Consider the following 17,293-nt stretch of genomic DNA (forward strand, 5'->3'; position numbering starts at 1 on the left):
TCTACTTGCAGAGAGGCGTGAAGGCCTGCAAACGAAGATGTGTCCTGACGTACACCTTTCACAAAATTATTCACAGCTAATTAAGGCAGATGCTCACTTATAAAATTCCTGGTTTAGTGTCAGGAGCTTAACTTCATGTTTTTGGAATTAAAAATTTCAGAACACAATCACAGTCCTCGGAACTGAGGAGTACAGATTACGACTTTATTTTGACACAGACAGCAAAGTCCCTCCAACAGCAGCACGTTTTTATTCCCAGATGCAGCAGAATGGGGTTCTCTTCATTTAAACGCAGTTCTTTTGTGCTAAAGTTGACCTGATGTGAGTTGACAAATCTAAAAGTGTTCAAGGGGCAACAATGCACCCACTTTATCACATGTAAAACACAGCTGCTCAGAGAATTGGCTGGGGATTATAATTTGCTTGACCTCCTATTACTGGTGACACTATTCAGCGAGGGAAGTTACTATTGAGGGAAAAAGACTCAGCTAAAACGGGGTAAGAAGTCATTAAAAGGGAGTTTATGGGAACCTGTATGTGTTTCATTTATGGTGAGAGAATAGTGTCACAGTTATGTTATGCAAGACTAAAAATGTATTCCACACACATCTCTGGCTTAGTGTCATCATCTGCCTGGAGGACTGCATATAAACTCTAGTCTTTCAGTCATAGGATCTAAAGTATGAACTGCCTCTTTCATCAGAGCCGCAACAGCACCAAACATAGAGTGCCTTGTAAAAGTATTTAGATCCCTTACACTGTTCAGTTTAAACTTTTGTCATACAATGCATTTAATATTTTTCGATGCAATAGACCAAGTGCATGTGAAGAAGGGAAGGAAAATGGTAGATCAAAATTTTGACCAAATTTTGTTAGCAAAACAGCACAAGTTCAATCACATCAACTGGAAGTCATCTGATAAACTCTTGTCACATTTTCTCTTCCAGTAATGACATGTTGCCTGTATGTATAGAGTTGCCTATCTACTGTGAATGGTGACAGAAAAACCTCCCCACATCATAATCCCGCCACCACCATGTTAGCTTTCTGCATGTAGGGCAAAAACTTATATTTTGGTGCAATCTGACAGGAACATCTTATTCCTTTTGTGAATAAACACCATCTGAACGTCGGGTCTTTGCAGCTGCTCCACCGTTATTATGGGCTTCCTTGCCGTTTCTTCAATTAATGCGTTCTTTGCCCAGGCAAAATGTTTTGTACCGCTGCTACACCTTTTCAATTTTAGATGAAGGATTGAGGATTGAAGGAGATATTCAAAACCTAATGTCTCCACAAATTTCTCTCTGGCCTGTCTGTTTTGTTTCTTGGTCTTTATGATATAATAAGGTTCTCTAACAAACCTCTACAATCCTCAAAGAACAGCTGGAGATTAATTTACACTCAGCTGGACGCCATTTACTAATTAGGTGAAGGCAATGAATTGCACTGAGAAACATTTTTCTATCTAGTTCACAGATGTGAGATACTTGACACATAAATTCCTAATATGAAATATTGACTAAAACAAGGGTGTCAAACTCATTTTCATTTTGGGCCAAATAAAGGTCATGGACGACCTTAAAGGGAAGATACAGCTGAATGTATTGACATTAGTAAACTGTTCATATTAATAATTAGCTGCATTCTGTTAGTACTTCTTAAAATTACATTGTATTGAACATCTTTCCATATTAATTCATTTTGACACTACAAAATAAATGAATATGGATTCATTATTTATTTTTGATTTTATTTTGTCAATAAAGTCAAAACTAATTAGATTTTATTGACAAAAAAAAATATTTAAGCACCCAACTGTCACCTTGAAAGTACTATTTCTTGGCACTCTGGACTCTAGAGAGCCACATAAAAAAGTTATGGTGGGCCGGACAAAATGAAAAAAATAGTGTATATCTGATATCTGGGTGAAAATTTATACCGTCTACAAACTTCCACATGACAATGTTTAATTTGGATACAGCTGCCTCTCCCACAGTTTCCAGTTTCTAATCTAATTTGAGGGACACTCTGTCCCACAATCATGAGAAATGATGTGTGAACACTGTATTCATCATATAAGACTAACATTTTACTCCGTACACATGTTGGTGTCATCTGCCTGGAGGACTGCATTGAAACTCTGGTCTTTCAAGAATGAGCTGGCTCTTCTATCACAAATATGCAAACAAACTTTTTCTTAGACAAACCAATACAATATTACATTCCATGGGATTCATATAAAAAAGTAAAAATTTTCACTGGCACTTTTTGCTTAAAATGAAATAGGCTGGGCGATTTTTTCAAATCTAAAAATCCACAGAGCTAAATGTTGCCTATGGAGGCTGAAATTAAGAATGTAATAAGTGTTAAACAATAAGCTATTTTTATTTTGATGAGGTGGATTTTACTCTGAAAATGGCATCTGCTTTTGTTGTGTTTGTGGAGCTACTTCAGTATTCTTGTGTGTGTGTCAACCTCATCTCGTCTTCTTTTCTTTCTTTTTGTTTGAAATAAAACATGACAACAACAATCTGAGAGGCCTCAAGGCAAACATGCTGTCGAGGTAACCAGTGTTGTTACCTCAGTGGATTTCTCAGTTTTTTCCTCCCATCAATAAAAAAAAAATGTGACAAACAACATCTATGCTGAATTTTAGGACAAATCTTTGCATGCTACAAGAAACGAGTTTTACTAATGTTGCTTTTTGAGAGCAGGCTCTAGCTGCCTACTCCACGTGCGTCCTGAGAGGAAAAAGTAGCAGTCAGGCTCACCCTCGCAGCTGCAACGCCATCGGCACAACGGAGGCAAGCCAGTGGAGCATCAGGCTTCCACTTTGAGAAAATGTTTGAGGCATTCTGCCTCTTCTAATTTTCTCTCTGAGTGATCATCATGCAAGTAAATACAGCCAACATCCCAACACAGACGTTGCTTTTCTCATAGGTGAATGTTCATTCTAACAGCTGATGTTGTGCCTGAAAAAGTTGGGATCTTATTAGGTTTTCAAACATCCACACGGACAAACAGAGAACTTTTACATTTGACTGCTGACTTACAGAGCAATAGATATTTAAGCAAAAAATTGTTCCAAGCTTCATTATTATTTCAGCCGTTGCCAATCAGAGCCATTTACTGAGAGCCAGGATTTCAATTAGTCTGGTTGTAATCATCAGTAATTAAGCCAGCTGACCTTTACACCAGATCCCTCCTGTCAGCTACTCAGTCACTGGAGCTGTGTCTTTAAAGAGCCAAGGGGGACCTCAGGACACATGACTGACACAAGTGGAGTGCATGTTATAGTGAGCATCCTGTGTGAATCCGCATGCATGCGCGGGTGTGTGTCCGAGTGTGTGTCTGCTTTGCAACTGACATTTCGACTGACAGTCTATCAGGGACTATTAGCCGCTCCCAGGTGGCCTCTTATTCATCCACAACACAATGACTCCTCAGAGGAACAGAAAGAGGCCAATCACTACATAAAGACGGACTGTCTGAGATTGAGGACACGTTTGTGTGTGTGCTTGAGTGGTTAGGATCTTGATAAAGAAAGAGACAGATGATGAGTGAGCTGCAGTTTAAGGCAAGAGAGATAGGAGCGGTGCATGTGAAAAAAAGCGCACACAGATGTAAACATTGAAGCTGAGCATTTGCGCTTGCAATCCAGTTTTAAATAGATACACAAACACATGCACACTGTCACACATAGACAGACAACCATGTGAGACAGGAAAAATTCTGGACGGATGGAGCGGAACAGCACAGAAGATGCAAAGTGTTCTGATGTGAATAATTTAGAGGCTACTGTGCAGTGGACCTAAGAGCATGAGAGACACACAGAGAGAGAGAGAGATAGAGAGAGAGGGAAAGAGTGAAGAATGAATGCACCTAAAAGAGAAGGGAAGAGTAAGAAAGGAATGAACTTGTGGGAAAAAAGACAGAAAGATAAGAGGAGATATACCACTCAGAGAGGAAGAGGGAGGTACAGAAAGTGAGGAGATGGAAGAACAACAGGCTCCATGTCCTTTTCCCCATGAGCATCACTCCTGCAGAGGCAGGTGATGTGATTATCCACACTTGAGGAACTTCGCTCACTAAGACACTCCTGAGCTTTGAACTACCGGCGCATAATGTTCTCCTAATGGACTCCAGAAACTCAAACTCAAACATCACTAGCTGCACTAATGAACTCACACGAACATAAATCATCGACCGCAATAATTCTAGGATCATAGCTGCACACAAGTGCAGCTATATATTTTTATACATATATACAATACGTCTGATATATCTGGGGTTTTCTCCAGATTTTAGTGTTTGTAGGATTTTTCTTTTTTCTTTGTAAAACAACACAAGCAATTTCTCTCACTAGCGCTTAACTTTCATGTTTCTTTTAGTTGTATTTACCCACAATGCCCTGCACTATAGTTTACTTCCTGCTTTTGAATTAGTCTCCAGTCCAATTGGCATTCACATATGTATTCAAATTACACCAGAGTTCACATCAACCGAGCCAAGACATGCCTTTTTTGGTCGGCATCAGAGTCTGAATGTGGATTCTAACCTCCCCAAATGAACTGGACTTTCTAGGCAAAAAAAACGCCAGCTCTTTTTCTGTGCAAAGTTGGTAAACACAAAATTGCAAAAGACTGGTGGCTGTAATTGCAGGGAAAAGTGACTCTACAAAAGAACTTACTCAGCTGCGCCGAGTTTTATTAGTAAAAAAAGCAAAATTTTACTTCCACTTTGCTTCACATGGGATTTTAATAAAATGCCTTCAAATCTATTGTTAAAGCAGAAGAAAATGTGAAAAAAGTGAATGGAAGTCATTAGCAGGTCCTGTTAAGACCACTGCACTGAGTAATTAGCTAATGACCTAAATGCAGCCACAGCGTTCTACGTCAGCTACCAAATTACTTGAACCACTATGATAAGCGCTACATTGTAAAACTGAGTTGAATGGCAGTCTTTCTTAGTCTTAGGTGTAACAAGGACTGATTTTTATTTTTTACTGAATATCCCTTTATGACCATGAAGAAACCCTAAAAAAAATCTAATGCTATGACAGCACCAGCACTGCTTATGGTTGAAGCCAATAAAGATCTACTCTCAACACAATTAAAAAAAGAGGAAGGAGATATTTAACAGATCCTAACGCATCACGGCACTCAAAGAAGAGGATTGATAAGGACCAGTTGTGTCTTGGAAGGGGAGGTTCTCTGAGTACCATGTGGATAACCCAGATGTGAAGCAGTGCATGTGTGTCAACACTGACCTCGTAAGACGCTGAGTCGAGTGGTAGCAGTCAGTTCTCCTGCTGAGTTGGAGGCGTGACATTCATATATCGCCTCGTCTCTGGGGGTCCTCAGCGGCTGGATCCTCAGAACCGAACCGGACCCATCATCAAACTCTATTACCTGAAAAATTAATTTATATACAGAATAAATTGTTAAGATTAATTTAATAAAAATGACTTGCTAATTCAAAGCATCATTTGTTTCCGATTAAAAGAAGCTGCTTTTATTTCTGCAATAAAGCTTAAGCATTTCAGTAATACAGTTGTTATGCTTTAGGTTTATCTTTATATATACTAAAAAACTTTTAAGACCTTTCCTGAGTCATCATTTATGATGAGAAGTACATTAAAACAGATTCTGGAAGCCATTAATCATCCACTCCACCGAAATCACTTTCTGAGGTAAAAATACAAGGAAATTACTTGTGCATATTAATCATGTCCTCCTTAGATGTGCAATAACATTTGATTATTAATTTTTTTCTTTTCACGAAGATTAGATGGTGCATTTCAACTGCTCTTGCATAAGCTCAATACACTCATGTAATTGATCTGGATTCCAAATTCTGGGAAAGTTTCGACTGACTGAAATCCAATATTGACAAATCCCACAACCAGCCCTGTCCAACAGGGCAGCAGTGAGGACTCTGCAGGAGCTCAAGCTCATAAAGTTTTGGATTAAAAATAAAAGACCTGCTCGAGTGATTTGATCACAAACAGGAAGACAGAGAGATGAACTTAAACCTGCGAGGAAACTGGACTTATTGAAGTAGAAAAGCATCCTGGGTTCAGGGTGACAGTGGCTGAGCAGGATGGAGGGCTGATTCACCGTCTACTCCGTCTGAGAGCGACTCATCAAGTAGGGAAGCAAAGGTTAAACGCCTCGGGAAACTAATAAGACGGAGTGTAAAAGAATCATATGGACTGTAGCCTAAGGCATCATCTGACTTATAAGAGAGCTGAAGCACATGACATTTCACACACCTGTGCAACCTTTGAAGTATAAATGTAGAAAAACAAGTAAACTGATTGAATCTTTTGAGCTTTAAAGTACACTGTCTATATAACTATGAAACCCAGATCTGTCAGCTCTCACTGCTGAGTTAAATATCAACTGTCATTGCAACACTGTATAAATAATAGACCTTTCTATGAGAGGCTATGATGATTTATCACTTTAAGAAAAGCTACTGCTATGGATAATGGGACTCTGTGACACTTTAGCATATTCACCATAAAAATACCATGCAGAGTTTTATTTTCTTCTATGAAAACAGATGAATGGAGACAGTAGAAGCACCCTGGGTTCTGAATTATGAACCTCTACAGCAGGATGTGACAAAATACAAAACTTGGTAAAAGGATCCAGAAAAACAGTGAATTCTGCTTTAAGTGCTTTTGGGTTGATGACATCACAAGAGGCATAAGATCGGATAGCATTAGTAAACACAATGGGATTTATTACTAAATAGTTTCTGAATAGTTAAAATTGCTTTTGAGCTGCAAGGGGTTCGACTTTTGTCTTTGAGTCGATTGTTGCATCAATCCTCCCGCCTTGGGAGGATTGATGGCTCAAACGACTGAAAATGGCAATTAAATTAAATGAATGGGTAAAAAAAAAAAAAATTATATTTCTGTATGAATTCATTCACTTTAAGGCTTATTTTGTTGCGATTTTTAAACGAGTAAACAGTTTATCTTGCATGCACTCTGATCTCAATCAGCTTAAAATGACAACTTCTGACTACTGAGAGTTTGTGTATTTTGTCTTGTCTGCTGCAAACTGGGACAGGTATGGAGGCTCACTGGTAGGACTGGGCTTACTATGCATCCTTCCCCATGGTACCAATTATGAAAGAAAGTGGTGTTTAATGCAGCCTTTATACAGGAAGTGTTGATACTTGAAAATTATCTCAATGCATTTCCCAGACGATATGGATTTTAAAATGACCTTTCTCAAAATGATAACCGAACAATTTAGATAATGAATTCTGGTCTTTCCACTTGGTGCTCATCTTTTTTTTAATTAACTTTTTTCATGTGTTTTATTGTTACTCAATGTCATGCCCTGTACGACTTAGGTGTTTTATTACATTAGTAGGGGACAACAATAAATTCTTTTGAAGGAGGAATTTCATACCAAATTTTAATGATTGCCTTATGTAATGTGACTTGAGACATATGTGTGTTTGAGCTTGTTTCTCATCTATTGATTTACTACAGGATAGCAAAACAAATAATTATAATAAAAAAAACTGAACATGATATGTTATATAGGTGGCAAACTAAATCTAAAGTAAGTTTGATTGTTTTATAGAAAATTCTGGATTGTGTCATTAAAATAAGTTATTGGGTTTTCAAAGTTTAATATCACATGAAGGAACAAAAAAAATTGTGAATCTTCACAGATGATGAGCTGGTATAATAGAAGAAGCTCATTCACTCTGAGATGAGGAGGAGATGAATGCGTCTCCGATGCCCATCCATTAATCCATTAATTATGAAGCTACAGCCCGGATATGGTCAACTCAACCCCAATAAAGTCTCCTGTAAACAACAATCCAATCAATAAACTGCTGTTTTGAGCTCTGTTACGAGATGCTAACCTGTACTCACTTTTTTATTTACAGCAATATAAGATGTCGGAGGAGCAGTCAGGCGTTTAACATCACAGCATCATACCTCAAATCTCTGGTTGGTGACTTTTTTGCCTTTCTTATTCCAGACAATCTTGGGCTGTGGATCCCCTGCAGCCTGGCACACGAAGGAAGCCACTCCCCCCTGCACTCCTGTTTGGTTCTGTGGGGTTCGCGTGAATCTGGGTGGAGCTGTGAGGGAAAGATAATTTTCAAAAGTCAACATCACATTAAGACTGCTAATGTGCGAGTAAATGTTTCACCTAGCTTCGGTCCTAAGTTTCATCACTGTTTCACTACTGCTAAAATTCCTTTAAAAGTCCTTTTTGTTGCCTGATTATGGAGCTCATAGGTTCTTTTTAGCTGCAGCTATAAAAGACAGATTTGTTTAGGTAGCATTACAGACCAGTTTTCTACATTGTATTGCAACTAATACTACTTTTTCCACTTTTCTCTTACTCTTCCCAGATCCCATTCAGTACAATCTATTCAAGGTACTGAAATCAAGGGGAATCATATACCATCCAATTTACCAAATTATTGGCATGCAGAGTATGAATGCAGGGAGCCAGTTCAATTATTGTGTCAATGCAGACCTTGGAAACTGCAATATTGCACACACATATACTGCAATAGCAACTGCCATTGAAAGTGCTGTGCAGTTCCAAACTTGATCATCCTATATTTTTGTTTCAATAATTGAGTGAAAACCATAATAATGTCCAACTAATGTAAAATAGCAGTGTCAGTCTTATGCTGGCCCTTGCATAGTTTCAACAAGAAATATGTGGTTATATATAAAACCACAATTTTCATTATTTCTACTTTTATAAGAGTCAACAAAGTAACATTTTTTGTTCAATTATGTCTCTTCAAGCATTTAGATCTATGTCTTAAATTAATATAATGTAATTATATCACACTAATTATAACACTATATAAAATAATATCACACTGTATGTAGTGATTTTAAAGCTAAATGCTTAAAAACTTCTGAGCAACCCATTTCATTTTCTGTCTGTGTGTTACACTACTTGGAGTAGACCTATAGTGATTTTCCCAGTTTAGACATGCATGTGGGTGGCTTTGTTGTCTGTGTGTGTCTCTTATTCCCCGTATGTGTGTGCATGCTCCCATCATGTTTTCCCTCTGTCCCTGTATCACCAAAGAAGCTTAATATTTCTGTGCCATAAAGGATTTATGAAGACTTACTTCTAACATGACCACTAAAGCCCCACGTTCCGGGTACGCCAACAATATCATAACCCCAGCCTCCGCTGGATTGTGACATCACAACATCAAAAAGATTCGGCCCGTCATTCACGGCGCGTCACCACCAGCTTGCCTAATGGCATTCCAGCCAAACCAGAAAATCCCTACTTAAGGGCTTACCGCCAAGCGCCCTGACAAAGGGAGAGAAATTGCTTTTTGCTGTTTAAAAGGAGGGTGGAGGGAATGGGAGAAAAGCTAAGCTGTTCGGAGAGGGGGGGAAAAGGGAAATAGTGAGGAGAAATTAAGAGAAAAGCAAAGAGCGATGGAGAAGAACAGATGAGGAACGTGAGAGGAAAATGGGCAGGAAAGAACGAGACACAGAAGGGGAACCAGATGTGACGCCAAACAATAAGAGAAAAGCAACCAATTAACTGTTAAACTTAAGTGCTTCACAGCCAAGTACAATCTCACATGCATCTTTATGCGCATTCACAGAAAATTTTTTTAAAATAAAATCAGCACCTGGATTCAACAGAGTAACTGCAAGAGGCAAATGATTTGACATTCAAATAAATTAACAACTCAAAATTCCTGAGAAGAAAAAATAAGCAAATAAAAAAAAAAGATGATACAGAAAAATGCATTTATTATAGGGAGAAATGACAAACAAAAAAATACTCCCACAGGTTGAACTACAATCAATCCACATCGAAATGTCGAAAAATTACATTACAGAAAAATGATATTTTTTATGTTGTCATTTTTTGTGATTTCTACTTTTTCCCATTACGACCATATTTCTTCACTCACATTGCTTGCTGATGCTCTATGCAAGTTTCCTGAGATATAAACTTTTTATACTACATTGAATAATAAATTGAACGGTTTGATAGAATTGGAATACATGTGTGATTGAATTGAAATATTTTTTTGCAAAGTGCCTCAAGAGGATATTTGCTATACAAATAAACAGAATCGAATTGAATTAAGTTTTACAAACATATATACATATATATATATATTCTACTTTGATTAACATAATTCATGCACTTTTTACCTATGCTCTGGGAAATTGCCAAGGTAACCATTATTTTTTTATATTTTGACTCTCTGTGCCACTTTTTCTAACTGATTGTGCATTATAAAATAGTAGTTTGCAGATTAACAGAAACTGGTTTGTGTTGTTTCGTTCAAGGCCATATTGTGTGCACTTTGCTACTCCATCCTCACACCAACTCATGCATGCCATTACAGTGTGAGTGGGTTTGTGCTGCAGTAGTGAGAGAATATGTGAGAGAGACATGGGAAGGCTGAGGGGAAAGAAAAAGAATGAGGAGCGGGGGAATCTCTCGCTTAATCCTCTTACTAATCTCTCACCCACAAAACAAATGAAAAGTGTAAAGCCAGCAGAGCCATGCTAACAGGCTTGCTAGATCTTCCAATTGCTTTTTTTTTATTATCTCGCCCGTTTTTCTTTATCTATCCAGCCTCTTCGTACATCTACCGTTTCACTCTCGAAGGTTCCCTCCATCTTGCACTTATCTCGGCTCTTAATTCTCTGAATAACTTCTTCCCCCTCTTGCTTTGCAGCTGCTCCCCTCGCTACTTTTTTTCTTTCCCTTCTTCTTGTTTCTCATTCCCTATCTCCTCCTTCCATCTCTGGGGTGTTACATAAGTCTTCCTGTCACATTGACTGACTTTATAAAGTGTGTGCATGTGGGGGGGCAATGGTGGAGAGAAGTGGTTCAACCATATTCTCCACAGCTCCCCTAACTTGGGTCCTCTTCTCTTTAATGTGTCTCCTCATCTCCATTTATCAACTCTCCCGCTTTTTCTTCCTTTACATCTCTCTCTTCACCCCATCCCATCCTCTTTCACTCAATCCTCTGTCTCATCGTTGGATTGATCCCTTCTCCTTCTGCTTTTCTCTTTTTTTTTGTCATTGCGTCAGAATGTTCTAACCGTTTGGTCTTTTGCTTGTGATCATCAGAGATTTTTTTTTTTTTGATATTGTGGTGCTTGGCAGGATTATACACTGGCATTTGGGCCAATGGAAAACAGGCTAAAGATAAAAGAAATGAAGAGAAAATAAACTCTTTTTTTAATACTTCATTATTTTTAAGTTAGTCTGTAGACGTTCAAACATATCAGATGCAATTTACATTTTATAACATCTATTGTGTTTTTCTTGAAGTTGATTAAAGGAAAGATCCAAAGAGAAACTTTGGAATAGAGCATTATCAGCTTTTTCTGCTTATCTGATGGTAAGGATTACACATTCAGCTCTCTTTTTAACAAAAATTTTCAGAGGGCAAACGACCATCTTCCCTCTTTTCCCACATACTTTAAAGGCAAAGGAACAATAAAACCTAACTAAACTGTTATGTGCTGATAGAGGCTAACTAAAGAGCTATTTTAAAAAAAAAGAACAGCAAAATTAAAAGAAACTAATGGCAGTGTAGGGGGACTAACAGGACGCGCTGCTGCTGCCAGATGGTTTCTTAACCGAGAGGGACACTCAAGACAAGTCAAGTTTGTAAGAACAGATGCTTGAAGAAACCCTCAGGGAAAAAGATTTATGTTTCCAATGTGTCAAGATTACGCGCATTTTAGAATGTCTTTTTATTAAAGAAAAGCACATGGAAAATAAGATGACTATAAAACACTGAGAAAACATGACTGTTACACTTTTTCACTGCTTAAAATAATGAATAACTTCATTATTATGCTCAGCACTTATTATGTACCTTATTTAGTTATGTAATCAAATAGTTTGTCTGGTAAGGAAGTGAGCAACTTTACCTGCTATAAAATCAGTTGAAGTGTGTCTATACATGTTTATGATACTTTACTTGTGTTTTATCACTATATATTTATTTACAGCTTTCTATTAATCTATTTATTTATTTACTAAAATCAAGGAACTGAAAGTATTGACAAAATTAAACAGAAAAAGATTCAGAAATGATCTCTGCTTTGTTGATAAAGATGCCCTTTCTTCTATTTGTTCCTGTATTGTATAAGCAATTACTAATCATTTGTGGTACTTTGATTTATTGTGTAACACCTATGTATCATTTGGTGAATGGGTGAGAAATGTGATCTTTTTTTCTATGCAATTAATAATAAGATATGTTCTATGAATCTGGTATTGTATTTGTATTTTATATTTGAATATTTACATCATTAGTGAACAAACGGGGCAAAGTACTATGTTAAATTAAATGATGGAAAAAATGTGTGTTCAGTGATCTGAACTCATTCCTTCAGATCCCTCAAAGTCATAAAGTCTGTTATAAATCACTATCCTGTAGGCCTTATCATATGTGGCTCAATCACTTACTGAGGCTGATGTGATTCGCAAAAGCATAAAGCAGACAGGCCTATCCAAACAAATCAAATCCAACAAAAAGCAGCTGCAAATATTTTCTGATACAACTTAAAGCAGGTAAGAGAAGCTCAGAGAAACTAGTTTATTGCCAGAAATTTGACATAACATATTCTAATATATTTCTGATTTTGTCTTTGAACATGCTTTAATATATTTGACCTTTTGAAACAGTAAATATGCATGTGTTGGAAGTTTTAATCAAATAGGAAAAACTGGCCTGCATATATTCTGAGTCTATAGAACACAGCATTCAGTGAGTATATTTACATCCTTCCTAAGGAAATGTAAAGCTGCCATATTGTGATTGCATTTCACTGCTTAGCAAGTGAACTGAATTAGGTCCTTCATATAAGCCCAGCAATGAGGCCAATAGGGGACTAAACCACAAGTTGTTAGTCTGAAGAAGAATGGGTGGGCAACTGGCCAGAACCATAAGTTAAAACACATTAACTTCAAAGAGACACATTAAGAACAAATGATCAGCCTCTCGCTTTTGGGCTGGTAATGAAATTGGATTGCTGGGCCCAGTAAGCACACAGGCCTATCATCCCTCTGCAGAAAACATAAGTGGTAATTGGAAAACATTTGGCTAAATGGGCTATTCTAACATAGAAAATTAAATTATGCACAAATAAATGGGGTGATATTTGATGAAAGGTTTAATTAAAGTAAAGCATTATTCAGGTTTCTGAAAGATTAGCTATTCATCTGAGCTAAACCCTAACAAATGAGGAAAAAAATAGATTTTATTTAAATTCTTTTTTAATTTGGAGTTCCTTATGGTTGCATTTTTATCTGTCATTATTTGAACAACCTCCAGCTGATCTATGACATTATAGTTTTAACCACAATGACGTTACAGCAGAAGATAAAATGCACTTTTATTGCCTATAGTTATGAATGTCCAATTAGAGTTGCTCTTAATCACCCACAGCAGCCTCAGGCAGAGTTAATCAGGGTTAATTTGCTAGAAACACAAGGGGAGGAATTAATCAAACAGGATCTTCTTTTATGCACAGGTCATTAGAAACACATGGGCGACCCATTGGGTATACAACTTTACTGGGTCAGAGCTGGCTTCCCATGAAGACGAACAGAGGCTTTCTCAGTGCTGGTCCCAGCGCATTAGTTCCATACCAGCGCTCGGCAACGTTGGCGCTAAGCTTACGCTATGCAGGCCTCTTCACAGACGAGTGCACCTGCTTAGCGAATGCTAAGTTAAGGTGATCACATTCTGTTTCTCACAGATGGGTGAACAGCTATGCTATAGCTGCGGATAAAATATGTAATTGCACCCTCAATGAAGAGTCTAAGAAACTTGGGCAGCACCAACACTTAGTTTCCAGACTAATTGAAATAGAGTGAAGTGCATCCACACTTTGAAACACATATGGCTATAAAAACATGAAGAGTACCTGATAAATACTTTAAGTAGAGTGTGTTAAAGAGTTATGGCATCTGATACTTATCTGACTGTTTTAGATGTGGCCTAGTTATGTCATCTTCAGTGGAAACATATGAAGATTGTTTGGACTTTCAATGCATTTACACAATATAACAACCTGCTGTCATTCAAACCCCTTCGGAGGACCTTCGGAGGTTCCTATATAGTCTTTAAAAGCCTGTGATTTGATTTAAACATTTGAGTATATGAGTATTTCTGTCTGTCTTTCTTTGTGGCTTTCCTTCCTTCATGTCCTCGCTTTCTTCCAAAGGACTTTTCTATGTTCCTCATTTGAAATCAAAAAGCAACTAAGCTCTGAATCTTATGTAAAACCACATTAAGACCCTTTTTGTATGAGGTCTTCAGTCACAAAGTAACTCTGCTGTGGAGCATATTCAGCTTTTATTATATATTTAGCAACTTGTTTCAATCTAGGAATTGCCTCTGATTTGCCATTTGAAACTAATCAAGTTAAGAGTGTTTTTATTATGTCAGCTATATTTTGCAGAACAGCAAATTAAATACTGATTTGCCGTGTTTTCAGCTGGATAAACTAATTGCATCAATTATATATATAAAAAATGTCTGCATACCTTTGGACTATTTTTTTCTACAATTGCTTGTGTTTCATCCATCTATAACAAATCAGAGCTATTTCACTGCCCGTAGAGGCATCAGCAATGTAAAAACGCAATGTAAAGATTGGGTAGCACATCCTTTTATTCATTATGCTACCACTAGTGCTTGTTCTACATTAAATCAAATCATATTCACACTTATTAAAACTCTGCTGGTGATATGCTAATCTAAACAACAAAATCTGTTGCCTAAGATGCTTCTACCACAGAAGATCTCTGTATTTAAGCAAATCATATCTTTACACTCATATACATAAATCAAAAAAGGACAATCTTGACAAGAACATTACCAGTGTAGCACGAGAATCATCTAGACTCTTGATCATTAAGAGAAATCATCAAGGTGGTGTATCATGAGATAAGCCAAGTTGCTTTTCATATTTTGTGGTGAAGTTCCAACTTTGACTTTACTTTTATCTGCGAGTTAAGCTACATCAATCAATCATACAGAAGATGCAATCTATCCAAGAAACTGACCTGATTCTTTTTCGTGCCCCTAACGGATTCCCAGATCAGAAACCTCTAATCCGAGAGGCCCTCATACTTAAGCCCATGTCTCTGAATCCTCACTTTACCCCATCCATCAGCGTCAAGAGACGACCATAGACCTTACATAACTCTAGATGCTTATCTGGGTCTAATCTCATCTAAACTAAGCATTAAACATGCTTTCCTGCATGAACATATAAAAAAGACAAGTATAAATGGTTTCACACAGGCACAGATTACTAAACACAAAGCCCCATGATAACACTGGATGAGCTCCAGAGATCCACAGTTTAGGTGTGAGAATCTGTCAACAAGACAATCCTTCACGGATTTTGCAAAGAACTGTATGAGGCCAAGCTATATCAGATTCCAGTAAACCTGAAGTTGATGCAAAAGCTGGCAAAATGCCATAATCTGACAGGTCAATCAGTCACCAAGTGAGCAGGTTTCATGTTTCAAGTCACACCTCATAGGTCACATATAAAAAGGTCATTTTATTTCAGCAACACAGAAAAAAAAATGCTTCTGCATTTTTGTTTTTCCCCCCCTCTAAATTCAATACAGAGCCTTTACAGAACAGTAATGATGCGATGCAAGCTGAAGGTAAACAGTTTCACAATCCTTCCTCAAGCTGAATCCTAAACCACTCTTGTCTACATTCAAAGCGTAGAATGTGCTTCCTGAAGCACGGGGATGCAATCTGGCCATGTGTCATCCTTTGGAAATCGTTTCTTTTTGTTGTTTGCACTGTACTTACAAAGGGGCTTGTATTTCACCTGGAATTACTGTTACATCCAAGCTGCACGTGCAGAAGGACTAGCTGATTTCAGGGCAAACAAGGGTCAGTGAAAAACCACCATCTTATTGCAATCGCCCCTCACTTCGTTCCCATTCAACAGAACGAAGTGAGATAGAGATGCTGTTTCTTGCACCGGGTATTTCACGGCGTACATGGAGCAGTGGCCTAGTTTGCAACCGGATCAGGGCATTACTCTTAATCCCCCAGATATATGACATAAGCACGCACGCGCAGATAGCCATGCTGAGAAACAAAATAAAAGGTGGTGGGAGAGAAGGTAGCAGAATCAGAAGGAGAATTTGAGAGAAAAAAAACAAGCAGGGTATTGAGCTTTGCTTTCTTTTGTTATAATATTGTTGATGCCTGAACATTGGATACTGGTTCACCTGACTGTACCTCAAATCCCTCGGTAAGAATTGTGTAATAAATCTGTTCCAAGCATGCGTTTTCATTTCTTAAACTGCAGCTTCTGTTGTTGCATAAACTGTCATTAGAGATACATCAAATAATAGGCCAGAAACTGGAATTGACCAATTCTCCCCTAAATGGCTCTAGTATGTGAGTGACAATTCAAGTACAAAATCTTTTTTATTCATCCTGTTTATTGAATGTATTAAAATTCCAGCTGCTGTCACACTATTTCCTATCTTGCTATATCTGTTGGCATATTGTAAAATTTGTTATAAATGTTTATTGTGTTCAAGAATATGAAATTTACAGCATTCTATTGTGTCAGGGCAATGTATGTTCCTTTTATATATTCTTTTATTTAATCTCGTCATTATTCAGAATAAATTAAATATCAAGGTAAAAAAATTGGCAATGCTCTGAGTGCTCCTTAGCAGCCAGAAATAAGTCATGTTTTTTTATGTTATTGCTGTGCTATTTAAAATGCACCTGCACCTATTTTATTGCACTGAGCAGTATTCAAGGTGTATGCAAGGTGTTCCATCTAAAAAATGAATTATCAATGATCTATGTGTGCCTCCAAATGGTTATTCATCCGTCCATTATTTAAACCTGCTTCTCCTTGCTGCATCGCAAAGAGCGCCTGTCGGTCACATAATTATTAGTAAAATTAATTAGAAAACAGGATGATCTGAGTTTCTCTCTCAGTTTCAAGCATTTCTTTTTATTTTGTTCATTTCATTAAGCTTTACAATAAACATAATAAGGACAACTGAAAGCAATTTCTGAATGTGTTTACCATTTCAAAACATGGTGTCTTATGATGAGAAACGAAGATATCAGTGTCCAGACAGCCTCTGTTTCAATTCTTGACATTCAAATCTCTGATTATCCCCTGTTGATATTAAAAGGGATGCAGAACGCTGTATACGTGGAGATAAAAGGGTAAAAAAAAGAGAACAGATTCTCAAGCTCTGCATTTCCTT

At 37.5% G+C, this 17,293-nt stretch overlaps 1 protein-coding gene across 21 annotated transcripts in view; it reads right to left on the reverse strand.

Moving 5' to 3' along the window:
- Positions 1–17,293, reverse strand: part of ptprdb (protein tyrosine phosphatase receptor type Db) — a 249,115-nt gene that overhangs the window by 56,599 nt on the left and 175,223 nt on the right. For all 21 annotated transcript variants that reach the window (XM_032563278.1, XM_032563279.1, XM_032563295.1 and 18 more), the window contains 2 exons: positions 7,973–8,118; positions 5,270–5,411 (listed from right to left, as the gene is read on the reverse strand). In XM_032563278.1, the coding sequence (XP_032419169.1) occupies positions 5,270–5,411; positions 7,973–8,118 (288 nt within the window). The remainder of the gene's footprint in view (positions 1–5,269; positions 5,412–7,972; positions 8,119–17,293) is intronic.

The sequence above is a fragment of the Xiphophorus hellerii genome, chromosome 5, assembly GCF_003331165.1.
Source record: "Xiphophorus hellerii strain 12219 chromosome 5, Xiphophorus_hellerii-4.1, whole genome shotgun sequence".
Taxonomy (NCBI): domain Eukaryota; kingdom Metazoa; phylum Chordata; class Actinopteri; order Cyprinodontiformes; family Poeciliidae; genus Xiphophorus; species Xiphophorus hellerii.